The following is a 24,288-nucleotide window of genomic DNA, read 5'->3' on the forward strand; positions in this document are numbered from 1 at the left end:
TTTCTTGAAGAGATTATTCATCGAATATGAGACAGGCATGCGCTCTTGTGGCAAAGATATTTTAGTTTGACTTTATGGCCTAATTGCCGACACTGGTACATACATGGCTGACTATTACAGCCGTCGGATCACATGCATTCGTAACTCCGTTCATGTGTCGTTCGAGACGAGAGTTACTCAGAAGAAGCGTCAGGGCCCAGTTTACTGCATGGCAGCTGTCAAATTCATCTGCTTTTGGACTCTGAAGCAGTACTTCAAATCTTCCAGCTTCACTAGCTCCCCGTTTCTGTTCTGTGCCCTCGCGACCTCAGAGGCCGTCATGGCAATATCGGCGTCAAATCCGGCAGCACTCTTCTCGCTTGTCGCATCATGGCTCATCGATGTGAGTGTCGATGTTCCACTACCTTGTTTGTCGTCATTAGAATCATGGTCGTTCGTGGCACCTGCGGCTGCAGCCTGCCTACGTTCAAACAGGTCGAAGCAAGGGATCTCTACAGTATTCTGAATCAAATAGTAGTGCACAAATGTCTAAAGCAAGAAAAGTGTGGTTGTCAGTAATCAAGGCATATTTCCGCCTGAATATCAACTGTCATAGTTTTGTTACTTCAGTTGTAAGTACCTCCTTGGTTTGCCCAATACGGTGAACACGACTCACAGCTTGGGCCTGCAGCACTGGGTTTACAAGTGGCTCGCAGATAAAAATGTGTGTCGCCGATAATAGGGTCAGTCCGCTGTAGGAAAATTAAGAGGGGTGGATTAGCGTACGCGTAAATATAAATGAAAAGAGTAGCATGCGCAGAAGATCAACTTACGCGGATTGCGATTTGGCATGCAGCATAAAGACGTGCTTATCCCGGCTCTCCTTGAACTGCTTCACTGCAGCTTTGACTGAGGCCCCATCCAACTTGACAAATCCAATCTGATTATCCCTCAAACTATTACCCAACAACTTCAACAGGTTGGCCCATTGCGAGAACACCAGGCACTTCGTATTAGGATCCTCTCGAACCAGGAAGGCGATATGACGAACAATGCTGTCGATCTTGCTGCCGTATCCATCCTGGACAGTCACTCGTCGTATAACTTCCGGAACCAGACGCAAGTTAGCTCCATGCTGTGGTTCCTTGACCGCAGTTGAAGGAGATGACGATGATGGCCCGGGTTCTGCCGATGCAGCATTGGGTTCAGCCTCAGAGGTAGTAACCCCAAGACCAGTCATAGTTACCCGGGTCAATCTCCTCCTCGATATCACACTGTTACAGGAAGGGCATTTCGAGTGAATCTTGGTCCATTCCAGAAGGCAGTGCTCGCAAAATACATGTCCGCATTCAGTCATCAATCCCAGCTCGTATGGAGTACGACAGATCAAGCAAATTTTCTCCTCGTCAGTCTGGCTCCCTTGGCCACTATCTTCAGCGAGGTGCTCCAGGTACCGCTGCTTCGCTATCAGGCGCGTGATTTCCAATTGCAGCTTGTTCTCTTCCTGCAAGCAGTCGCCAATGTCCTCCTCAGGATCATTCGACTCGATATCGCGGACAGTATCGGATATCACCTGCAGCTGACGGTAGTAAACTGTGCGTGCTGCGGTTAATGTACGGAAATAGGATATTTCTCTATGCAAAGAGAGTTCGCAATAAACACCCGTTAGCATCAGCGTCATGGACACAGAGTCAATTGCCATGCATACGATCGCAAAAGAGCCTCTTACCTCTCCAACTCAAGGACCACTTTCGTTTGACGGCTCTGTTCGTCCTTTAAGCGCAAATCCTCCAACTCAGCCATCTGTCTCTCTGGATTGGGCCCAGCTGCGTCATTTGCAAGAGGTTTCATGGCAGCGCGTATGCTTCGCATACTTGAAGCCAGTTCTGGTTTGATCAAATCGTTCATCTCCCTCTCCAGTCGCGTGTCAAGGTCTTCCTCTTTCTTGGATATCTCCTCCTCGCCTGCCTTTCTCTTGAACGTCCGAATCCTGTTCTCGCGTCGTCGGACCATATCTGCGTGCTCCTTTTGCTTCTCGACACTGGCGACATGATTGGCGATAGCTTCGTCTGATCCAGAGATGATGTCCTTTCGAAGCAGTAGCATGCGTCCGTAAAAGTGCAGATATGATTCGAGCGTGTGCTGAAGATCAATCGAATACTGGTATTGTTCGCCATCCTCTCCATCCTGCATCAGCGGCTGGGTTAGCTTTTCAACAAGATCACGCCTCCATTGAGCCACAATTTCCAGCTGTTCGTTCAGCAGGCTCCTAACAAACTCCAGTTGCTCTAGATGTCGGCGCAGCTCAATGCCTCCTGCGAACTTTGAGGCCGGGATGATGTATTTACCATCAAGTGCTACGCGCTGTACAACCTCCTGCACGAATGACAGCACCTTGTTAAACTTTTGCTCTGCCAGACCCAAAATCTGCTGTCGAATGTCCTCTGCCCGCTTGTAATACTCTGTTTCTTCCGGCTCCATCCCCAGGTCATGATGGAATCCAGCAGTAAAGAACACAATTCTATGGTGCTGCTCCAGCCAATCTCGGTGACGAAGCATGGCCTGTTCGTAAGCGTCATCAGCATTCAGCTTTGACTTGCCCAAGATGTCGATATCATCTGCCATACCATCTTCCTCTTGCCTCGACGTTTCCTGTGCGACTCCCTTTCCTTTATCAATGGCATCTGCACGTCGCAGTTCGCGCTCTTCGGCGCGTTTACCACGCTGCTCCTGGAACTTTGCATCCCATTTACTCACTTGCTGTGCGGCTTCGTTCTCAAGAATCAGGAACAGTCGTAGCTCTGAGGCGTCTTTGTGTATCCGCGAATTGAGGACGGCGCGCTTTAGCTTGATGCCAAACTGAGTTCTCTCCTTAGTAAAGAGTTGTGTGTTATTTTGCTGAACCATAGCATCCAGGACTTCATCAATCGTCCTCAGGTTCGTCCTACCGAGCGCCTCTTTGTTCCGAGATCCAATCTGCGGGTGACAGCTGAAATATAAAGGATTAGATGATAGCCTTGGTCCAGTTCGATGTCAAAACAAAGCAACCGCCTTGATTCACATACCAAGTTTGCCGAAGACGCATGAACCATGACTGAAGTTTCTCAGCCTCCTCGCTGTTATCGTTCGCGATGTTAACATCGCACTCCGCGAGGCACTGCTCCCATTTCTCCGTATAGTTGGCGCGCTCAATCTCCGTGAAATGAATGCCGTAAGTGAGCCTGAGCTGAGGAGGAAGTGCAAGCTCCTGAACGACATCTCTCTTGGCATATCGATGCATGATCCTTTGATAGCTCGAGACAAACGTAGAACGGAAGCTAAATGACGTGAGAAGTTTCCACAAACGCTTGTTGGATGCGATGGGCTCCTGATTCAAGAATGCGAGAAGAGAATGGAGGTCCTCGACATTCCTTCGAATGGGTGTTCCACTGATAGCCCAAGACATCACTCTAGGAATCAAAAGAGTCATCGCAGCCGCTTGCGACACTGTTACTCCCTCGATCATCTGGGCCTATGACGAGGATCGTGTCAAGTGCTCGGTCAGCGCCTCCAACATCGTGCCTTGATTTTCCAAAAAAAAAAAAAAAAAAAATCATCAAATGAGACAAGGCAGTGCCATACCTCGTCAAGGCATACTCGCCACCAGTCGATTTGAACAAAAGGGCTCCTTCGAGGGACGTATAGGCGTTCGTATCGACGGGGTCGGTCATAATGAGTTGTATAGTTAACCTCCTTGGATAGTACCGGATATGTAGTGAGAACAATATCATATTGGGCGAGTTCCTCCGCTGTTATGCGTTCGTGCGCTGATTCCTCGTAGATAAACACCCGCAAGGATGGCGCGTGGTTTTCAATTTCACCCGCCCACTGGTGCATGATAGAGAGTGGAGTGATGATGAGGGTCGCCGCACTCTTGATTAGTGGCGTCTCTGCAGTGGATGATTTTGAATTATTGCCACTTCTCCTGTTCGCAGCTGTCTCCGCTCGAGTCGGGTCGTCCAAGTGTGCCTCCGATAATTGCTGCTCCAGTACCTGTGTCTCTGAAGCGCCTACAGACACTTGAGGCAGATCCAGTTTCCGCCGGTTCAGCACGATGAGGGCGAGCATCTCCACTGTCTTTCCCAAACCCATTTCCTCCGCTAAGATGCCACCCCTAGGCTCTGGCTCAGAAATCAGCAAGTCCGGATCCGCCAGGCACAGTAGACCGCAAGGGCGGTTGATAAATAGGTCCACTTCTCCAGGTGTCGAAATCTGCTCCCAAGAAAGCGGCAATTTATCGATCAGAGCTGGCTCCTCGTATTCCACCTCTCCTGAAACATTAACAATGCCGCATTCACGCTTGAGACACCAAGCAACCGATCGCCTTTGGAATAATAGCAGCTGAGGCAGGAGCGATGCCGGCTGGATTCCTGAAGGAGGCTCCGTAGTTGCAGCTGGTTTAAGATGAGTGTAGAGATCCTTGATAGCGTTATTCGTGAAATGGCGAGAATCGAGGGACGGAGGAAACAGAAAGCGGATCAGATCTTGCATTCCTGAGTTGAATGCACCCTTACAGGACAGCGATTTCGACAGTAGACTTATATGTAAAAAGATACTGAAGTTGATCTGGAGAGTTGAGGAGGATTCGATCCATGAGACTGTTGCGTCGATTTCGATCTGCTTGGTATACTTTAAGGCATGCAGGGCAGCGAAAAGGGTTCGACTGCGGAATCCGTTGCGAATGCCATGGTCGCCCCAAGATAGATCCTCTTGATCGTCCTGCCTCATCGCGAGGATATCGCCTTTCAGCATCGCCATGATGGCGCCCTCTTGGTATATGACCGAGAGTTTTGGTAGTGAATCTGGAACGAATGGATGTCCGCAGGGCAATTGCAAGGAAACTGCTCCTAGGGGTTCATGCCATTGTCGTGCTAGGATCCAATCATCCATATTTCGCTCCCGGCTGGTAGTCCCATTGTGCTCTATGCTTGGCCCCTGTCTACTGTCACCTCCAACGGTTACGACGTCGTCTTCCAGAAGTCGTCTTTTGGGTGATGGTTCGTGTGAGTCGTCGAGGTGCGAAATTTTCCTAATCCTACGAACCTCCTGCGGCGACTGATCCATCTTGCATCGCGAGCACCGATGAGCAAATACTTCCTGAAGCAGAGCCCAAGCGGACTGTGGAATTATGGATGTCGACATGGTTATAGTGGTGCGATCTGTGGAGGAGGAGTGAAAGAACGCAAAGTTGAGGGAAGCGAGTGCTTTGGCCATCACTGAGGTGCTCACAGTCACTTCTAGCGCGCTTCCGTACTTTATCTGCAGCGCAATTGCGCAGCGTATGCGCAAAAAAATGCACTGGTACAATATCAGGCCAATTGCAAATGCACTGCGGGTTGGTAAGGGGAAAGGGACGCAACAATGACCATTGGGGCTCCTGGGCAGCCAGACAGGCAGGCACATTGATATCCATGGGGTAGGAATATCATCCTGTCATTATCTACTGAACGCCTATATCCGAGAGAGGGTCAATTGCAGCTGTTGTGGATGTGTTCAGTTTGACTGGTAAGGCCAGTTACGAGCGCATAAGGAAGGGAGCGAGGCGGGAAAGAGTGAGGCACTGAAAGGATAGAGTGGGTATATCGTGTGTTCCTAGAAAGGTGCTCCAGTGCGTGGAGTATATGGCGGGGTAAGTAAGGTCATACATGCTCTACTTTCTAGCTCAGTGCAGTATTCACGCGTGGTTTATTGGCTTTGTTGCGGGCTATTGGCTTTTGAGAGTGTCCGGGTGTCGATGGCGAAAGTGAGATCCTTCGTTCATGAAAGACATGGAAGAGATGGTAAAGCTTGATACACTAACAGTCACCATTGCGCTTTTGAAAGAACTCTCTTTCAATTCAACAGCTTGCTTTCCTTTATCGACCAGGACAATCATAGGACATACAGGGACAACGAACATGGCAACCTCGACCATATCCAGCCATAACTTTGCGCGCTTTGTCACGTCGCAGCTGGGCGAACCGGCGAGCTCATTCTCGCCACAGAACACCCATGAGCTCTCACAGGACCAGTCGCGCGATGAGGAGACGGTGGAAGCAGTGACAATGGATGAACTCATGCAGGCAGCCGCGAGCTTGGACACAGAGATGCAGACCATCAAAGTAAGCCCCATCAGGATCGGTATCCTTAATGAACTGGCGATAAACGTATCACTTCCATCCTTATACTCAATCTCGGATCTCGCTATGGTAAACTAGGCCCAGGTATATAAAAAGCTGCTCGCTAATTACAGCGCGTTCTCGGAATCGTTTGAATACTCGTTGGAGCTCAAGGACAAGATCAATGGACTCTTGCGGCAGGCCGAAGATATGACATCTCAGACTATTCACCCAGAGGTAAGGCCAAACCGGACAGCAGCTTTCGCATGTGAAGATTGTCTACAATGTTACAGGGTCTGCTTTCATGCTAACCCGCCATCATGCCTTCATGCGATAGACTGGCTTAAGACAATCGGTGATGTCGGCACTGGTGAATCACCATGAGATATTGTACAAAGTGCAAGAGAACAATGGCATCGTGGAGGGCCTGAAGCATTTCTCGCGGGTACGCACCGCCTTCTTGGATATACGCGTCTCCATCGTTAAGGACGCATCGAAAAATCTAACGCTTCATTTTGCACACTAAGGTCGAGGATATTCTTTCTCAGTACGAGGACTACATGGATGCAGGAAAGATTCTTCAGGCTGGGCATTGTATTCAGCAGGCTGTAAGTTTATACATTCTACACGTCTCTGGACCTTGACAGAGTCATTCGGTTCGCCTCTAACAAACTTCTGATGATCTAGACCAAGACTCTTGCACAGCCTCCAAACGCAGGCGTGGCTGCATCACAAATCACAAAGTCTCTCACAGTACGTTGGTAAAGCGACGCGCTATCGATTTTGGATATTGATGGAAGTGCGGTTTGAAGTAACGCCGATCTCTAATCCAATCAACCAGGAGCAATGCACCAGGATGACGGAGGCAACCGACCAGATGCTGGACGAGCTCATAGCAGGAGCTATACGCGTAGAACATTCAAGCGATAACGATGCAGTGCAAAAGTTCGGCCTTGTGCTTTCATACAACGTCAAGGTCCCACCACTTTCATTGACACGCTCCAGTTCCGCATCTACACCAGGAACTATCAGGTGGCACGAGCTCGTTCGCGCATTGAGACTACTGGATGTCGCGACAGAAAAACTGAGGCCACTTCAAAAGGCACTCATTCGCCATTTAATACAGCCTCTTGTTCAGCACCACCATCAGGTCCGTCTTCAGGTCAACAGTTCAGGAAACTATGCCTCTGCAGAAGGATCGTCCATATCACTTTACTATGAGCAGGGACAAGGCGGAGGTAATTGGATGTCAAATACCTTTCACAGTAGCGCGAAGGACCTTGGATATATGGATCGCTAACTTTGCAGCAGACGATCTTTTCGGCCAGGTTCAGCGGGTATTTCGGTACATCCACCAGGATATATTCCTGGGCGGCTACTCGAGTCCAGAATTCAACGCGGAGGAGTTTTCGTCCGACACAGAAATCCTCACATACTTCATTGGACGGAATATCGCCAAGGAAACATGCGCTTTGATATCAAAGCACTACCTTTCAAAGATAGTGCCTACCGATGTCGAAGGGCTGAACAACTTTGGATCCATCGCCTCCATTGCCACTCAATTCGAGGACGAGCTAATTGCAATGGGTATGGCTGTTGAAATGGCATTTTTATTTTTATTTTATCTTGCGTGGACCGTCTATTCGCGTCTTTGGTGCTAATGGATCTTTTGCACTTCATTGCCCTCCATCTTCCTATTGATACAGGGTTTCTAACGGAGGCGGATCGGGAGCTAAGGGACTTTGTCGAACATATTGACATCCACTATACCAACCTCAAGAGAGATACATTACTGAAAATCGGACGGGCCGTGATCATGAGTGATGACTTCAAGTCCATACCAGTACGGGACCTGGGCAGAGAAGGTGCGGAGCAAGCAAATGTCACTAGCACTTGATGTACTATAGGCGTAGTTACTGAAACCCTGGGTTTGATTATCTACATCAATTAGGTGGCCCTGAAAGCGACGGAGGCGACTGGGGTCGAATTCACGATCCTGACCTGGATCTGAAGGAGTCGTCTGTTTCGATAAAATCAAGCCAACTGATGGATATGGTATTGAACACTCTCCATGATGCTCATTCTTTGAGTGAGGCGGCGTAAGTTATGTCCATGGTTTGAATGCTGCTCAATAAACACATGAAAGAGTTCGCCACTCCGTTTACTTACCCTACTCTTGTGAAAAATTTAGGGCTCCACATTTGTACCAGGCTACGCGTTCACTCATCGATCTCTATCGCGCCTTGATGCCGGTTCACCATGCTCGAACCCTGACGAACGTTCCTGCACTAGCAATATTGTTCTATACCGATTGTATGTATATTGCCTGGGAGTTGGAACAAGTGCCTGCTCGGTTGGAGGATGGGATTCCTGGGATGGATGAGGTTCAATACGACGATGTCATTCCTGCGCTGAAAGAGCTCGCCAAGAAATGGCTGGATATTCAAATGGTACGTCCTCATATTCTGTGCAATACTGTCCTTGTCTATACCTACATGTGTGTGTGTGTGTGTATGTGTGTATGTATGTATGCATGTATGCATGTATGTTTTATTTCTTTACCACAAAAGACTTACAGCAGGCCATTAACGTGGTCCTTTTAGCAAAAACAACGAGAAGAGTTGATGCAGAGCATAGATGGGGCAGGAGGATTCCAGGATAGCAGCCAAGAGGGTAATTTCGCTGCTTGTCAGCGAGCGATGAAGCAGGTTGTCCTCGTTTTCAAGCATCTGGGCAAGGCGTGGAAGGTATATATCGAACGTTGATATTGCACGTTTGAAAGTCTCGCCGTGGCACTCACAGGTGTCTTTTGCTACCTTTCTTTTTGTGCTCTAGTCGACACTATCGCCAATGACCTTTTACAGGGTTCTCGGGAAGCTACTGGACGACGCTATCATTAGGATCATTAAGGAGCTGGAGGCATTGACGGATATTTCTGAAAAGGAGTCGCATAAACTGGCAGCTCTGTGTGGCATTGTGTTTGAGTGTGAAGATCAGTTCGATTCAGCAGGACCGCTGGTGGAGCAAACAAAAGGGGACGCATTTCATCATGAAGTAAGCTCTGTCTTTCATTGAAAAAAATGCATTATTATGTTGAAAGAGAGAGATCTGCTTTATTGACGTCTTTATTGCACCGCTTGACATCTAGGACCCGATTCACTACTTTGTGCCATCCTGGGAAAAGTTCCAGCTGTTGACAGATATTCTTGAGCTATCATTTGCAGAGATCATGACGCGGTTCAGAGCTGGACAGCTGCACATGTTCCGAGAGCGCGAGCTTTCCAATCTTTTGTGTGCCCTATTTGCGGATACGCCTCTTCGCCAGCACAATCTCGAGGAGATCGAGCAAGGTCACCCTTTGCTCCTATCCCGTAGATGAATGACCGTATTAGACACTCCTTATCACTAAACACCCCATAACACAATTCCTTTCTAATAACCAAATACAAGAAGAAAATGACTCTCTATGGGGTTTTATTATGCGCATAAAGGGGCAGCAGCCTTGATTAAAGACCTAATTCCGCCTGGATACTCTGCTTCAGCCATGTCCTGAATCTCTCCATAGTCATCTCCATTATGCGCAAACTTGGCGCGGTAGAGTTTGACTGGTCGTAAGGATGAATGGTGCTTCCGGATGCGTCGCGACCATGCGCGTTTTGAAACTGCTGATCCTCCAGGAAGATCTGCTTCTGCCCGGTGTTGTTGCCCTGCTTGCAAGTAAGGGAAATACTGATCGCCCGCTCTGCCTTCATATCCAATTGCAACAGTCTAATGCACATTACATGGTAATTGAAAAGGCCCAATGATAAGTAAAATGTCAATTATGGCAAAGGTAGCAAAGACCAAGTCATAAAGACAGTTGTTTAGCCATGACCTACACGCTGATTGTTTTGACACTGGCTGTACCATTCCGCTGTGGGATCTGAAAGACTCCAACGCACCGCTTGTCAATGTCAATCACGAACCTGGGACTCTGTAGTGTCGGCATAGAATCACTCCAGGTCTCGATTGAGTTGATAACTTCGCAGATCCGTCCTATGGCCCGTGCTGCCAGCTCTTGTTCCAATACCCGCTCAAACTCTGCCACATGCATGATCGGTGCTGAAGGACGATTGGATAGCTGAAGTATAACACATGGTGCCGGATGTGATCGCATGACGAACCGGACCGCAGGAGCCTGACTTCCGAGTTGGATTGAGACTGCAGAGCCCATTCCAAAGTTCGATCCAGATCGAGAAGTTGATCCCGAGAGTGCCGTTGATGTGCTACATTCCGCCGCTGCTGAAGCGGTGCTTTGCGGTGGAGACTTAATGTCGACAGAGTGTACATTGATCGGTTCCCACCAATTCTGCCTCAGGTTACGGGTTACTTTGCCAAGTGCCTCACGAATCCTCTTGGAGAACGAGTAATACTGCAATACCTGGAGAGTCGTACTGAGCATGGCCGTCGGACGCTGCTGGAGCGTCTGCTGAAGCTGTCCAAACGAGCCAGCGGTGCGCCCACCGCCAGGACGAGAGCTCTTGAAAAAGCTATCTGATCGCTCTTTGATGTTTTGGCGATACCTTCGGTGTTGCATTAGCTGCATCGTGCATCGAAGGATCTCCGCAGTGCCTTTCAAATTCATGGCAAAATTGTCCTTGTAGCCGCTTTGACAGATATCATGAGCGCTTGACTGCGATGATGATGGTGATATTGAAGATAACGATGTTGTCTGGTCTTCAGAAGTCGGTGTTCTGTGTGCAATTTTGAGTTCCAGTTCGTCGTTGATGGGTAGAAACAACTCATTGTCCACAATAGAGACGCTGTTATTCATTGTCCGTGCCTCGTTAATCAGCTATTAGGTAGTGAATGGGGTGTTAAAATCTACTATCAGCGATACCCATCATTTTTTTACACTTAGCAGCTGGAATGAAAAGCAACGTGGCAGCTAAAATGAAAAGCAACGTGGCAGCTGGAATGAAAAGCAACGTGGCAGCTGGAATGAAAAGCGACGTGGCAGCTTTACCTCCTGAAAAAGTTCATTATCGAAGAGAGCGTTCTGGGCGCTCAAAAGCTGGGTATGTAGCGTATCCCTGTTTTTAGGCTGAGACGCTCTTGAACCTATGTCATGTAAAATAAAGTGTTTATCAGTACGGCCATAACGGGTCAAATCGATGGAAGTTGATCGCTTTTTAATGGGCATGAATGTACCCTGGGTATGCGGCTCTCCTTGCTGGACAAGACTCATAACAACCATCTTCCTAGTCTTGTTGGGGATGTGCAATTTGATGCTTCCTGCTTTTCCTGATGCCGTTTCTGAAGAAGACTGATCACGAACGAGCTCCGCATATGCACGCTCACTATAAAGGGATCCGACTGAATTGTGAAAAAGCAGATAGAGTTAAATCTCGCTCGGTAGCCACAGTGTGATCCACAACGTCATATCCAGTCGAAGATATCATACCATCACGGAATCCATAGTGGACAAATAGCTGTGTTCCACTCGCCAGTCGATTGCCATGGTAAAGGTGTGGTTGCTGCCCTGATCCAGTTTTAGCCGAGACGATACACCAATTGTTCTTTCTCAGCCGAAGAGCACCCTCCCAGAACTGTCCCTCATCCACCATAACCTTTTTCAGCTTTTGAGCACCCTGCATCAGAATATCAGCCGCATTGCGCAACTGGTGTTTCTTGCCTCCGAGCGCCATCTTTTCATTTGAGATGAGTGCCGAAAGCGGTAGTGGCGCTTTGGGAACATATTCGCATTTGAGTGATCCTGGTGGGAGCGCTGTCAGGGGTGCATTGGGTAGAGTTGAGATAGGTCCGCTTCCTGCTCCTCCGACGGTTCCCGAAGTAGTTTGGTACGACGAAATGATAATGTTCAGAACATCCAGCGCCAGCCCAATTTCACTCTGTGCATGCCTAGATTATCGAGAAGCGACAATACAGAACTGTCAGTGGAGTGCTTGCTTTTCACGGATCATATAAACAACGGGTCAAATGCATGGCATGGTAAGGACAGCATACCATAGCTTTGCATAGATCGCCTGTGGTGGATTGACGCGTGTGTTCGCAGCCGAAGCAGGCCCAGCTACCGCTGTTGTTGCCGGTACTATTGCTGGTGCTGGTTCCGCATCCTTTTCGCCATCGGCTGCATCGTCTTTTTCTGTCGCTAGTGCTGCTGATTTGTCGTCCTGTTGCTTCAGGTCTGCTGATGCTATATTCTCTGTAAACTGGTCATAGTTGTCTCCAGCAATCTCTACAATGGCCTTGACCTTGCGCTTCAGCTTTTCAGAAGGATCACCATCTCTAAGGTCAATTCACAACAGGCCAGACGAGTGTATGTGTTAATCGAGGGCCAGCAGACCATGTGAAGACTAAAGTGATGCAACACGTTACGGAAGGTAGATCTCCTCGGCTTTCTGAGTGATGTCGAAGGGCAGGCGCTCTATACTCCTCTCAAGAAAGAGTTTGATGCGTTTATCAGAGTGTTGTGTCGCCATCCTTGTTCCCTGGTCGCGTTCGTTCTTGGACAGGGAACATACACCAAACGGCACCACGATTTGTTCTACCAAGTGGCTTGAAATAAACTCGCTTTATTGGGTGTATTTCATCTTTGATCTGAGGGAGGTTGCTGCATGTTGCTCAGCAGGGAATCCAATAGGCCAGGTTGCCCTCTGTTCCCCCCAGATGATTGTCTTGCCCCTGGTTGTCCCTGGCTGTAGGACTGAGAATTGGGGTGCGGCTGCCCTCCTGAACTCACGCCACCCTGCTGTGAGGAATGTGATGGGTTCTGATGTGGCCTTGACAATTGATAAGGATGATGTCTTGAGGGAGCGTTTGAATGCTGTGGATACTGCTGCTGATGGGGATGTTGTGGGTATCGTGAGTGTGATTGACCATGATGCTGCGGCAGATGATTCATATTCGGGTGTCTCTGTTGCTGCTGCCGCTGCTGTTGCTGTTGCTGTTGTTGGTGCTGAGAATGATAAGGCTGGGGCCGAGGTGGGATATGCCATTCCTGTAGACACAGCTGCTTGATCGCCTCCTGGTCAAACGCAGGTCGAAGCCCTTCATTGACATACTTCAAAAACACATCCAGAGCCTCTGTCTGCCGAATGGCTGTCTTCATATTGTTGCGCTTGATGTATTCCATGAATTGGATATCGTTGGTCAAAACTTTCAGATCCATGATATGATTGATATCCTCCTTCTTGGCACCATTTCCTTCAGAGTCCGCCGTAGTCGATGATCTTGCTCTCTCCTCAATGTCCTGATATCTTGCATTGACGTTCCTAAGGTGTTCAATCGTCTTGGCCGGCTGACGCTCCAAGAGGTGACGGCAAACAACATAGCGCTCGGAGTTCATGGGTCGACTGGTCAATGGCTTCACCACACATATCTTTTCAAAGTGCCGGGATAGGATCCAGACAAGCGTGGCAGTGACAGGAGTGAAGATGTCAAAGATCTTGACCACATAATCGCCTCCTAAAGACATCAGTAAATACAAAAACATGATTAACGGCCCGCCGCGGCGTAAAGCGCGGCTTATTAGGTTAACGACATTATGAGTGTTACCTTTCTGAAGTGTCATAAACATAGTCAATATCTGGCAGAGGATTAACCGCTGCAGCAAGGTCTCCTGTACAGCTTCATCGCCATCAACAGAAATACCTCCATCTGCAGAGACGAGTCCCACGCCCAGCCCCCCTGTGTCCTGTTCTACCATGTCGGCAAAGGCGTCAATGTTCTCCTGTTTAAGAATGTCTCCCGTTCCATCTTTGCCATAAAATACCCTTAGTGTCTCCTGGACTGCCGCGTCCTTGTGGAATCGCTCCAATTGAAAGTCCAGCTCGCCTTTGAGGGTCATAGCCCATCCCCGCGCACGCTCGCCCCATGTATGTTTGCGCCAAAGGAGATACTCCGAGAACCCGCCAGGACCCGAACACAGGTCTACGAATCGAAATGTCTTTACATCCTCTTCCGAGCCCAGGCCTGCTGTTGGATCTTCCTTAGTGGCAGTCAATGCAAGCTGGGAGTCAATACTTGCCAACTTTACCGATGCACGATTCATAAAAATGGACGAGCCCACTAGTTCGTATGGATTGCAGCGCTGACGTGCGCGGCCGAAGATCTCCTGGGGAACAGCGCGCAGCTTTTTCTATCAGATCAACGGAACATCGGGACGCGATGCGTGACACGTTGGAGGGTGTACTTAATAAAGAATCATTAAAACGATTGTCAAAAGGAAACGTACCTTGCTCTCTACCAAGTTATTTACGATGCCTGGCACGCAGAATAGGTTCATGTCCACTTCTTCCGATGGGCCGGATTCGATTTTAAAACAGCCCTCTGGAAGTTCGTACGATGCTGCCTGAAAGACGTCCAGATGCTGATCAATAAATTCGACTGCGGGCACAAGTGGCCTCATCAACTGCGGCTGCTGAGGATGTGACGGGTGCTGCTGCGGATATGGCTGGTACGGATTATGAGCTGGGTGGCCGCGTCCATGTGATGGATAGCCCTGCGGTTGAAGGCCGTGTTGAGGGTCGTAGCGGAGAGGTCCCTGCTGGTGCGCACCAAACTGAAATGGTGGTCTTTGAGCATTGTTTCCATATCCTCCGTGGCCATGCTGGGATGCTGCCCGGTTGCCTCCTGGAGGCGCGAAGCGGACGCGTGGGCAATTATGGGAAGTTGGAATGGCAGTGGGCGACTCAAGCGGAGTGGCCTCATACGCGGGGTCGCTGTCTAAAAGCGTGAGTAGCACGGGCGACGTTTAGTTTAATCCCTTCACAACAAAAAAAAAAAAACAATCCACTCGGCAGTGTTGCCAGTATGGCCGGTATGGGAAGCTCGTCTACTGACCGTTGTAAGGATCCATTCTCCTGGGGTTGCAGGCATAGGGTCAAGACTGAATGTAGAGGCGCGCTCGCTCAGTTTGCTGGCAGAGAGCGTCTATTTTGAAATGTGGCTTTCTGTCCTCTTTTGACAGCTTCAAAAAAAAAGAAAAAAGAGACCATTGACCTTAACGCCCGCAAGTCCTTGGAACAACGCATCAGTCCCGCCCGACAATCGCCGAGTTCAGCTACAAGTGGTGCTTAAACGACCAAGAGAAGCTTCCCATCACTTTTCACGACGTCGCTGCATTGGCATCATAATTCACCATGCCGCCTAAACCGAGCTTCAAGCCCAACTTCACAGCAAACGCGCGATCCCGTAAAAGGGCTGTTGTTGTACAGGATGAGGGGTCCGATAATGATACCGAGATGCATGAGGATGTTGCAGCGGACGAAGGCGACGCTTTCGAGGATGAATTACAGACACAGGAGCGCATGGAGGAGGAACGTTTGAGCAAAGAGCGATATGCTACCAAGGACAGTCGTACCGAAGTAGTAAGTGCCGCAGTTGGTAGCGTCAGCTCTGAATTACAGTCTAACGGCAAGGACAAGGAGGAGGAGGTTCAGGATGAAATAGAGGGTGCGGAAATCGAGCAGACCAGAATGGACGAACTCTCCCTCCAGGACAGGTCTTCACCTTCTGATTATGGAAACGACGTTGACATGGATCGATACAGCGGCGAGCAGGATCTCGAAGCATCTATGGAGCCCGAAGGCGAGAAACTGCCGGATTATGCAGACGAAGGAGATGAGCTGGTCAAGGAAATCCCGGTGTATCTTTCGCAGAGACTCGCCAAGTATCTGTATCTGTTCCAGTACCCAGTTCGGGCGGCTGCTCTTCCATACACTCAAGCGTCAGGACCCAGCAAAGCCAGGATCAAGCCGATCTCGCAGCTGGTCGAGCTCGAGCTGCCAATAGATACCAGCGCCAGTCAGTACAACCGAGAGCGTGGAGAGGAATTGGCAATAGGAATGAACGACAAGGCGCTGCGGACAGCACTGGATGGCGAGCTCGACGACGATGAGAATAAGGAACTTCTCGATAAGCAAATCTTGGTCTCTTCATTGATCCCTAATGCTACAAACTACCTCGCTGGCGTTTTGAGAAATGGTAAGGTGACCGATCGTCTGGGCCGAGGCAGTACGACAAGCATAGTGCCCAATGGTTCCTTTAGCTGACAACATGGTTTTTATTTCTGCATGTAGATGAAATGCATTTGACGCCATTTCATGGCGCAGTCCAGCTTCGACCGAGCTTTAAATACCTTGACAAGATTGATGAAAAACACAAACAGGCCAACAAAAAAGTCAGCGACGAAGAAAACAAGGAGATGTTGGCCAAGCAAAAGGCTGAGCAAGAACAAAAGGCCAAGGCATTACAGGTACCCCTTTGCTCTCAAGGTATTAGCCTTCATTATCATCAAATCGCTCCTGTTTACTAGAATTCAACGATATTTTTCTTGTTTTGGATGATAATAGGTTCAAGTGCGAAGTGCTGCAGATTCTGACGCAAGGAAAGCGAACGGACCAAACAAGGCTCGACTTGCCGACGATGAAAACTGGACCAAGCTGGACTATTTTGATGCAGACGTACGTTCCCCACTTTCTTTGCCTGTAAAACTGTTTGCTACAAGGAAGTAATGTTCCACTTGGGCTAAACCCTCTTTATCCTGATACGTATTAGACACTGGAGGCCGATATCATCTACGACCGCATGTTTGCCAGCCATGTGGACGATCTCGAATGCACAACAACAGTTAACGACTACCTGGACTTGGTCTCGTCCAACAATTCCTTGCGGAACGTCAAGACAGAGACCTCTTAGTGTCACAGTTACTTCTGCGGCACCTTAAAATAAAAAATAAAAGTAAAAATAAAAGAATACTGATCATAATGACATTTGGCACGTTTAACCATTTTCTGTTCCCTCTCCTCGGCTTTCATTCTGACACTCGAGAAACGCCGAGTTTTTTTTAGTAGCTGGAGTCTTCCGCAGAGCCGTGTTCTCTTAATTATGGTATTTGCGACAGCGTCTGGTGTCTCTACCCCGTTCTATTTTATTTTCTGCGTGTATGGAACACGATTTCCTTCGCATCTTCGTTGTTCTGTTCTCGCACCTCATACCCATCAATCCTTCCTTTGCGGCGTCTTCTCGGTCTCCCGCCCATGTTCGATTCATCTTTGCAAGGTGCATTTGTAGATTGAAGATGTGATATCTCGGGCGACAAACCGTCATGGTACGCTGCCCAAGTGGAATAGACAGTGATGAAGAAAGTAATGTCTGCGATAGGTGCCCTTTAATGCACAAAACATCTGCAGCGGATGGCTATCCCTGGTACGATAGTCTAGTTACAAAGCAATGGCCAAGAGTCCCTTTACTTCCACAGAGCAATCAGAACGTATGCAGCATGAAAAGACGCAGCCGCCAGGGGACGGGACCAATTGTACTGTTTTTAGTCGCAGGCGACAAGGTTAAGCTATGACGAATGCTTTTTGGTACCGACTCTCGCCAAGAGTCGAAGCTCTCTTTCTCCTCTCTTCTCTTCATCACTCATCCCATCTCTCCCTTTTCAGCACCACCCACCATGAGCAGCGCCCTGGACACTGTTCGCAATTATCTCTTAGGAGGCGCCGAGGAGGTCCTCGCCCTCACCATGCCAGTCTCGCCCCTCGAGAAGCGTGGCCTGATGCGCATCGAGAAGCGCCGCGATCAATGCTCTTCCAGCACTTATTGCCCGGACGGCTACCACTGCATTTCTGCTGTGTACTGCAAGAAGAACACCAACTACGCCTGGACGGCCGTCTTTGGAGTTCTGCTTCTCCTCGCCATTATCCTATGCTGCGTCAGGCGCCGGCGCGCTAGAGCTGCCATGGCTGCTCCACAGACGGTCGTTACCTCAGACCCACACTACAGCGTTCCGCCGCAGATCTACGCTCCACCTGCCGGCGACCCCAACCTGGCCTACCAGACACCCGCTCCCTACCCTCCTTCCGCCGGTCCCTATCCCAGTGGCCCCTATCCCGGCAGCCCCTATCCCGCCGGCACTTATCCTCCTCCTGCCTCGGCTCCCTATGGCGAGAAGCCTCTGGAGACCCCACCTGCTGCCTACTCTGCTTACCCACCATCTTCGGGTGCGTACTCTGCGGCTCCTCCTGCTTCCACAAACTACCCCGCACCAGACGTCCCTGCACCCGCATACTCTGGTTCCCCCTATCCTCCACCTGTTGGCCAACCACAGGGTTCTCTCTATCCACCGCCTGCCGGCCTGCCACAGGACCCTAACCATGCTGGTCCTGTCCCTTACCCGGTTCCCCACGGCGAGGCTTCATCGTACAATCCCCCGAAGTAATACAGGAAAGCAGGAGAGCAGGAGTCGGACTATCGGACAATTAGTCTCTGTGTATCTATCCCATCTCGTTACCAACCATTAGCCCATTAGTTATTAGTATCGCCTAGTTCACTAGACTCGCCGCCTTTAATATTTGTCTACAATAAAAAGAAACCACCTCGACTGCGCTCGAAGTTGCGCACATTCTTCTGAACGCAGCAAAATCTTTTCTATCAACTCTGATAAGAGTGCACACAGGAATCGAGAGTGTATTTTATGCGATGTAATTGAAAGGGCTCATTACCATGGGCCGCTTTGTTTGTTTGTTTGCTTCCGCTTTTTCTTTTTTCTAAAAGTCCTCGCATTTTTTTTTTCTGTTGCCGGGTGCACGCTCTTTTTGTTGGCCTTCATCCTTCTATTTTTCTTTAATGGGCTGTTGCCGATACAGAATCTTGTACATGCATTCCCAAGAACTACATCCGTGATGCGCTGACCTAAAATGACTGACAACTGCCAGAGTAGCTCTCCTACCCGTGAGCCTATTTGAACTTAGCACCACTTCAAAGCGCGCTAATGCATCCTGAAAGTGCGGTTCTGTCTGAGGGTCTGAGAGGCAGTGCAAAAGCGTAAACACAGACACAAAGATGCCACTGGTGCTCTATTTTCTTTTTTTTCGACCGCCGCTGCGGATTCCAGTTGTGAACCTAAATAGACTATGTACCCCTGGCAGGTGATGCTCGCCATTGGGTGGGTCGCGCGCCGTTGCTTGCACGTGATTTAATAGGGCGCAGACACAGATTATTCTGTTCTGTCTGGTCTGCAAGGGACGTGACCATGGTGCACCTACACTCAAGTCGTCAAGCAAATGGATAAGCGCGATATCCGCAACCTGGCCCTGGCCTCGGTCATCACCATTGTTCTCATTGCTCTTCCGCTCGTGTTCTTTGCTGCCTTTCGTCTATACGCAGCACTGCCGCAACACCGTCTCAGCAACAAGGCGAGGACCGCGCTTCAATCGAAACAGGATGCAACCACATCAGGTTCATCAAGATCGCGCCCAGCCGATGAGAGGATAGAACGATCGTCACTTTCCGATTCGACACTCACTCCGAAATGCACAGCAACTATTTTTTTGGGATCAGGAGGACATACTGCTGAGATGCTCTCGCTCGTGTCTGGACTTGATACGGCTCGATATACCCCCCGGCATTATGTCGTAGGATGGGATGATGACGCGAGCGTTGAAAAGGTCCATCGACTAGAATCCACTCGTCATCAACGCGATATCACGGCCACCTTACAAGCCGACTTGACCACGCCGCAATGGCCTGCAGGCGAGAAGGGAGAGCAGGACGGATACACCATTCATCGGATTCCCAGGAGCCGTTACGTTCATCAATCCATGCTCACCACGCCCTATACACTTGCAAAGTCACTCCTGGTCGCGATGCCGTTGATCAAGCGCCTCACATGTTTGACCAAAGCGGACATCGACCGAATACAATACCTTTCAATGTCGTCGTCATCATCATCGCCTCCACAGCCAGTAGTGGCTCCACGGAAGAGTGTCATGTTGATGAATGGGCCTGGGACATGCTTTGCGCTGGCGCTGGCAGTCATTGGAGCGAGGATGCTGGGCGTCCCCGACGAACAGACCCCGGATTTGGTCTTTGTCGAAAGCTTTGCGCGTGTCAACACATTGAGTCTTGCGGGCAAGTTGCTGTACCCTCTGTGCGACGCATTTTTGGTGCAGTGGCCAGGCCTCGTGCACAAGTATCCTCGCGCAAAATATATAGGCGTACTAGTATGACGCCAAAATCGCAACCAATGTACTAGCTGTTTTCCAAATCTCTTGGACTTGGTGTTTCTGTGTATGCGTGTGCACTGCCATGTGCTATAGACTTTTCTTAAAGCGGTCTCGCGCGTTACGTGAAGTGAGCTATACCATTGTAATTCAGGAGCACGTCTATACATCAGTCTGAAATTGATAAACTACAGCCGATCAGCTGTGTAATTTACCTACTACTAGCGATAAGTTAGATTGTACGCGATTTATCTCCCCGGCTCTACAACGTCACTGAGGATTCCATTGAGTCCAGATGGTAGGGCTTTACAGCGCGTTTCCATCGTTTATTTTAAAGGTTCTACATCGCTACAAAATTTTGTCATTTCTTCTTCTTCGCACCTGGACCTCGCTGTTGAATCAACTTTTTGCACATCAGAGCACGCTATTGTTTTCTTCAGCACCAGTTTGCTTACACTAACCGCGAGCGTTTTCTCAAAAACCATTCCTCATCGAAGCTTTGGATACTGTGAAAGACAGCTTCGACGACTATTAAAAAAAAAACTATATAAAATGGGTCTTCAGAAACTTTACGGACAACGACAGGTTTTGTGTAACCATCAGACAATGGGCGGTGGGCTTATACATTGGCATAGAGACAAAGGAACAGCTGGTGCGGGTGAAGATGATTATTTGCTTCAAGTGGCCAAGGCACCCGCCACATCAACAGGCGACGGATACTGAAAGAAAAAACGTTACAGGTTAAATACTGTTCCTATTGCCTCCTAGCAAAGGTGTTACGGGCTCGAATCAAGAAGTTACAGGATCTTCGCCCTACCGACAGTACGCACATTCGTATTAACAAGCTGTCAACCCGTCCTACTTGGTTGTTAAAACCAGTGTTTTCAGGTGTTCCAAGTCTGCACTTTGCATGAGCGAGCACTTATCAACGAACGAATGAGTTTCCTGTGGCAAGCGTTCTGGACAAAAACAATTAATAAGAATCAAAAGTTGGATATGGCACTCGCCACAGGAAAGAAAGGATAGCACTCATTGAAGGGAGGATGGCGGCCGTGGCCGGATGTCAGTCTCCTTGCCCCCCATGCCATCTTCAAACTGGCGCCTCTTCAGAGCTGTCTTGTCGTAATTGTGATATTTGCGATAGAGACTTGTTTCCCTCTCTCTCTTACTTTTTTTTTTTTAAGAACCGAAGACGAGCTGAAACCATGGAGGAAGATGACAGACAAAATGATCGTATTAGTAGCAAAGCAGGTCGTGCCTTTTTTTAACGCAAGTATCTATGCCAGCATATTGGCGGCAAAGGGGGCAATTGTCGCGTTCGCTCCAAATCCTTCCCCCCCCTTTTTTTTTGTACGCGAGTCGCCGGAGGGTGCCTTGCACATGGGTCGTAAGCAGCCAAAGAGTTCGTTGGATTTTACTTGAAGAAATAAAGGTGCGACAAACGATGTGCTGGAATATTTGGCTGGCAAGACTATCGACAACACCGCAATAACGTTGAATCACTGCGAAGAGGAAGGGTGGAGCAGGGTCGTAGCGTCAGGTAGTGATGATGGCTCCAGATAGCTTATGGACCAGGTTACCTTGATTTTGGCCATTCCTGGCGGTGACTGTTTTACGCCTTGTTGATGTTGATGTTGCCTCATTTTTTCTTTTTTGAGCCTGCCCTCTCCCCCCTCCCTCTTCCCTCTTCCCCCCTGTTTGCTCCTTCACCTTCGCCTTCCCATCATGTCAGGTATGCAAACTGCCTGTTGTTTTCTGCCCCTTTACCATAGAATTCCTTGGTTTGGACTTTATCGGCCCACTAATGCTGATATCTTCGGTACTTTTTTTTTTTTTTTTTTTTTTTTTTTGAGAATAGCACTACAGTCGCTGCTCAGGAAAGCCTCCTTGACTTCATCCTCAATATTGCCTCCAGGACGACTCCTTACATGGAACCACACACTCCTCCTCCAACCTAGACCACACCTTTCGACTGCCTCCGTATTCTCGCAGTTGACATCCAGGCAGAGCTTTTCAACTAGCTGGACAGTAGCAGCGTACGCCAAGAGAACCCCTCGGCCAAAGCAACGAGTGGTCAAGGAACAGAAGCTGCGCGCCGTCCGGAGTACACCGACGTCAAAGGAGACTGCACATAATGCCAAGTTCAGTGGCAAGTCACCAACACAGGAACAGGTTCTCAAATCCAAAACTCGGCAATGGAAAATCGCCGATGGCCAGACCGCGTTCTCTTCAAAATCAGCCTCCTCAGCACCACCACAGCGCAAACGGATCGCCTCGACTTCGGTCTCAGTTACGTCTCTTGAAAAGGGATCAAGGAACCCTCAGTTCGAACACTCGTTTGCCCCGGGGTTTGCTTCAGCCTACAGGACACGGACAGCTCGCACTGGACTGCCACTCAAGACCGGAAACGCAGGACGTGATAAGGCGGCGGCGGCGGAACGGACACTAATGGAGGCTGGTGCCAAAAGGAAATCGGGACCCAAAGTTCGTGGATTTGTGCCTGTGCGCTTTGCGTTGAAGTCCATTGCCTCGGACGTCAATATGAACCTGGTCTCGAACAGGAAAATACCCATGTCGAAATACAAGAAGTACGCACAATCCGGAGAGACGGCCAACGGATCGGCTGCTGGAGATGAAACCGTCTTTGCAAAGGCCCAAGAGAGTGTGAAGGAGATGATGGATAGGGTGGCGAGCAGTCGGTTTGAGAACATGGGGCTTCATCCGGATGTAGCGAAGGGCGTTACAGAGCTCTTGTCAAATTCGGGAGCAGCGGTCAAGACGCCCTCGTTAGCAGCAACATCAACAATTTCAGCGGACGATTCGTTTGCAGGAATCAAACCGACAGAAATTCAGGCACTGACAATCCCTGCCGCCATTGACACTAGGAAAAAGTCGCCCTATACACTTTGTGCCGCCGAGACTGGATCGGGCAAAACCCTCGCATATCTGGTTCCTGTCCTCCATCAGCTGAAGACACAGGAGGACAAGGCTGTGGAGCAGTACCAGAGAGAAGGAGGTGTTGACCAAGAAGGAAGCAAGATTCGGGCCCTGAACACGATCCGTCAGTTCAATCAACCTCGAGCGATTGTCCTCTTGCCTTCACGCGAGCTCGTTGCGCAGGTGTCTGGGATCTTGAAGGAACTCTCGCACACGGTCAAATTGCGGACGCTGGCGATTTCGCATGCCTTGCCGCCCAAGAGTATCGCGCAAAGATTGGCTGCAGGACCCGTCGATATCATTGTTGCCACACCAACAAGCCTGCTGGACTTTTTGCCCAAGGAGATCCAACATGGAGGCCGCGATCCTAAGCAGCACGATGACGAGGAGCGGAAGATCCGAGGCAATGCAGGATTGTTTGACGAGAACCGACTTTCACTATCTTCACTAACACACCTGGTTATCGACGAGGCCGATACAATGTTCGATCACGGTTTTGGAGACGAGGTGACCAAAATTGTCAAACAAGCCAAGGCTGTCATCTCGAGCACAGAGGGTCCGGCAAAGGTCATGGTCGTCTCCGCAACGTTACCTAAAAAGGTTTCGGATACACTGGACAGCACATTACCAGGGATGCTCAAGATCACCACACCATCGCTTCACAAATCCCTACCTGGTCTGCATCAAACGTTCTTGGACTTGAAGCCCTATTTTGGAAACCGCCCCAAGGCCATTCTAGATATCTTGGGGAAGCAACAGCAAGTCGCAGGAAGCAAGCGAAAGGAGAACACGTTGATCTTTTGCAACACGAAGCACTCGTGCGAGATCCTGTACGATCATCTTAAGAAGAACAAAGTTCCGGGGCTTCTGGGCGTCCTGCATGGTGACGCCCTCAATCGAGATGAAATCCTGGAGCAGTTTACAGATAATGCCTATGTGCCACCCGGCGGTCCGGCTGGAGGAAAGGTTTTGATCTCGACTGATATTGCATCCAGGGGTGTGGATACCACGGCTGTGAACCATGTGGTCTTGTACGACTTTCCGGTGACGATCGTCGATTATCTGCATCGTGTAGGTCGCACAGCACGCGGGGGTCGTGGTGGACGGGCAACAAGTCTTGTGGGACGCAAGGACCGTAATCTGGCAGAGCGTATCATGATGGGTATCCGCATGGGAACCGTCTTGTCATAAAAACATTGTAAATCATTTTATTAAAATCGAGCGAT

The 24,288-nt window shown here is 49.4% G+C and overlaps 8 protein-coding genes across 8 annotated transcripts; 5 read left to right on the forward strand and 3 right to left on the reverse strand.

Annotated features, from left to right (window-relative positions):
• Window positions 1-201: 201 nt before the first annotated feature.
• BC939DRAFT_503847 (SNF2 family N-terminal domain-containing protein) lies at window positions 202-5,160 on the reverse strand (the record flags this gene model as incomplete). Its single annotated transcript, XM_051560452.1, has 6 exons — window positions 202-528; window positions 620-731; window positions 813-1,613; window positions 1,709-2,968; window positions 3,045-3,490; window positions 3,601-5,160. 6 exons carry the CDS (start codon window positions 5,158-5,160, stop codon window positions 202-204), a joined length of 4,506 nt encoding a protein of 1,501 aa, XP_051411414.1.
• Window positions 5,161-5,330: 170 nt separating this feature from the next.
• On the forward strand, window positions 5,331-9,570 carry BC939DRAFT_453859 (Centromere/kinetochore Zw10-domain-containing protein). Its single transcript, XM_051555990.1, has 13 exons — window positions 5,331-6,119; window positions 6,216-6,353; window positions 6,454-6,561; window positions 6,644-6,724; window positions 6,804-6,869; window positions 6,958-7,354; window positions 7,428-7,703; window positions 7,823-7,981; window positions 8,068-8,215; window positions 8,308-8,566; window positions 8,720-8,863; window positions 8,952-9,170; window positions 9,265-9,570. The coding sequence occupies exons 1-13, from the start codon at window positions 5,778-5,780 to the stop codon at window positions 9,493-9,495; spliced, it is 2,568 nt and encodes an 855-aa protein (XP_051411415.1). The 5' UTR covers window positions 5,331-5,777; the 3' UTR covers window positions 9,496-9,570.
• A 2-nt stretch (window positions 9,571-9,572) lies between these two features.
• On the reverse strand, window positions 9,573-12,667 carry BC939DRAFT_493607 (subunit 17 of mediator complex-domain-containing protein). The gene is made up of 7 exons (XM_051559570.1): window positions 12,495-12,667; window positions 12,123-12,404; window positions 11,560-12,017; window positions 11,307-11,471; window positions 11,122-11,216; window positions 9,995-10,950; window positions 9,573-9,884 (listed from the first exon to the last, which is right to left on the reverse strand). The coding sequence occupies exons 1-7, from the start codon at window positions 12,596-12,598 to the stop codon at window positions 9,623-9,625; spliced, it is 2,322 nt and encodes a 773-aa protein (XP_051411416.1). The 5' UTR covers window positions 12,599-12,667; the 3' UTR covers window positions 9,573-9,622.
• Window positions 12,307-15,074, reverse strand: BC939DRAFT_182008 (FtsJ-like methyltransferase-domain-containing protein). Its single transcript, XM_051550452.1, has 4 exons — window positions 14,961-15,074; window positions 14,353-14,843; window positions 13,674-14,256; window positions 12,307-13,583 (listed from the first exon to the last, which is right to left on the reverse strand). Exons 1-4 carry the CDS (start codon window positions 14,974-14,976, stop codon window positions 12,706-12,708), a joined length of 1,968 nt encoding a protein of 655 aa, XP_051411417.1. The 5' UTR covers window positions 14,977-15,074; the 3' UTR covers window positions 12,307-12,705.
• BC939DRAFT_453868 (Sin-like protein conserved region-domain-containing protein) lies at window positions 15,063-16,879 on the forward strand. The gene is made up of 4 exons (XM_051555991.1): window positions 15,063-16,103; window positions 16,199-16,374; window positions 16,472-16,582; window positions 16,677-16,879. Exons 1-4 carry the CDS (start codon window positions 15,260-15,262, stop codon window positions 16,815-16,817), a joined length of 1,272 nt encoding a protein of 423 aa, XP_051411418.1. The 5' UTR covers window positions 15,063-15,259; the 3' UTR covers window positions 16,818-16,879.
• A 599-nt stretch (window positions 16,880-17,478) lies between these two features.
• On the forward strand, window positions 17,479-18,342 carry BC939DRAFT_453871 (uncharacterized protein; the record flags this gene model as incomplete). Its single annotated transcript, XM_051555992.1, has 1 exon — window positions 17,479-18,342. The coding sequence occupies one exon, from the start codon at window positions 17,479-17,481 to the stop codon at window positions 18,340-18,342; it is 864 nt and encodes a 287-aa protein (XP_051411419.1).
• A 774-nt stretch (window positions 18,343-19,116) lies between these two features.
• On the forward strand, window positions 19,117-20,340 carry BC939DRAFT_453873 (oligosaccharide biosynthesis protein Alg14 like-domain-containing protein). Its single transcript, XM_051555993.1, has one exon. It carries the CDS (start codon window positions 19,187-19,189, stop codon window positions 20,129-20,131), a length of 945 nt encoding a protein of 314 aa, XP_051411420.1. The 5' UTR covers window positions 19,117-19,186; the 3' UTR covers window positions 20,132-20,340.
• A 1,462-nt stretch (window positions 20,341-21,802) lies between these two features.
• Window positions 21,803-24,284, forward strand: BC939DRAFT_453876 (P-loop containing nucleoside triphosphate hydrolase protein). Its single transcript, XM_051555994.1, has 2 exons — window positions 21,803-21,857; window positions 21,984-24,284. The coding sequence occupies exons 1-2, from the start codon at window positions 21,851-21,853 to the stop codon at window positions 24,251-24,253; spliced, it is 2,277 nt and encodes a 758-aa protein (XP_051411421.1). The 5' UTR covers window positions 21,803-21,850; the 3' UTR covers window positions 24,254-24,284.
• The last annotated feature ends 4 nt before the right edge of the window (window positions 24,285-24,288 follow it).

This window comes from Gamsiella multidivaricata (assembly GCF_025024155.1).
Source record: "Gamsiella multidivaricata strain RSA 2152 chromosome Unknown BC939scaffold_39, whole genome shotgun sequence".
Taxonomy (NCBI): Eukaryota; Fungi; Mortierellomycota; class Mortierellomycetes; order Mortierellales; family Mortierellaceae; genus Gamsiella; species Gamsiella multidivaricata.

What these genes read in the sequence shown, in the direction of transcription:
- BC939DRAFT_453859 (XM_051555990.1), top strand. Translation starts at nt 5,778, where the DNA reads ATGAAAGACATGGAAGAGATGGTAAAGCTTGATACACTAACAGTCACC. An exon ending in CTCAGACTATTCACCCAGAG is followed by an intron (nt 6,354 to 6,453) that starts GTAAGGCCAAAC and finishes TTCATGCGATAG; the next exon opens with ACTGGCTTAAGACAATCGGT. An exon ending in AAATCACAAAGTCTCTCACA is followed by an intron (nt 6,870 to 6,957) that starts GTACGTTGGTAA and finishes CCAATCAACCAG; the next exon opens with GAGCAATGCACCAGGATGAC.
- BC939DRAFT_493607 (XM_051559570.1), bottom strand. Translation starts at nt 12,598, where the DNA reads ATGGCGACACAACACTCTGATAAACGCATCAAACTCTTTCTTGAGAGG. An exon ending in AGGAGAGCCGCATACCCAGG is followed by an intron (nt 11,217 to 11,306) that starts GTACATTCATGC and finishes TACATGACATAG; the next exon opens with GTTCAAGAGCGTCTCAGCCT. An exon ending in AGTGTCAAAACAATCAGCGT is followed by an intron (nt 9,885 to 9,994) that starts GTAGGTCATGGC and finishes AATGTGCATTAG; the next exon opens with ACTGTTGCAATTGGATATGA.
- BC939DRAFT_182008 (XM_051550452.1), bottom strand. An exon ending in ATAACTTGGTAGAGAGCAAG is followed by an intron (nt 14,257 to 14,352) that starts GTACGTTTCCTT and finishes TTGATCTGATAG; the next exon opens with AAAAAGCTGCGCGCTGTTCC. An exon ending in GTTTATGACACTTCAGAAAG is followed by an intron (nt 13,584 to 13,673) that starts GTAACACTCATA and finishes TGATGTCTTTAG; the next exon opens with GAGGCGATTATGTGGTCAAG.
- BC939DRAFT_453868 (XM_051555991.1), top strand. Translation starts at nt 15,260, where the DNA reads ATGCCGCCTAAACCGAGCTTCAAGCCCAACTTCACAGCAAACGCGCGA. An exon ending in CGCTGGCGTTTTGAGAAATG is followed by an intron (nt 16,104 to 16,198) that starts GTAAGGTGACCG and finishes TTCTGCATGTAG; the next exon opens with ATGAAATGCATTTGACGCCA. An exon ending in TGGACTATTTTGATGCAGAC is followed by an intron (nt 16,583 to 16,676) that starts GTACGTTCCCCA and finishes GATACGTATTAG; the next exon opens with ACACTGGAGGCCGATATCAT.
- BC939DRAFT_453873 (XM_051555993.1), top strand. Translation starts at nt 19,187, where the DNA reads ATGGATAAGCGCGATATCCGCAACCTGGCCCTGGCCTCGGTCATCACC.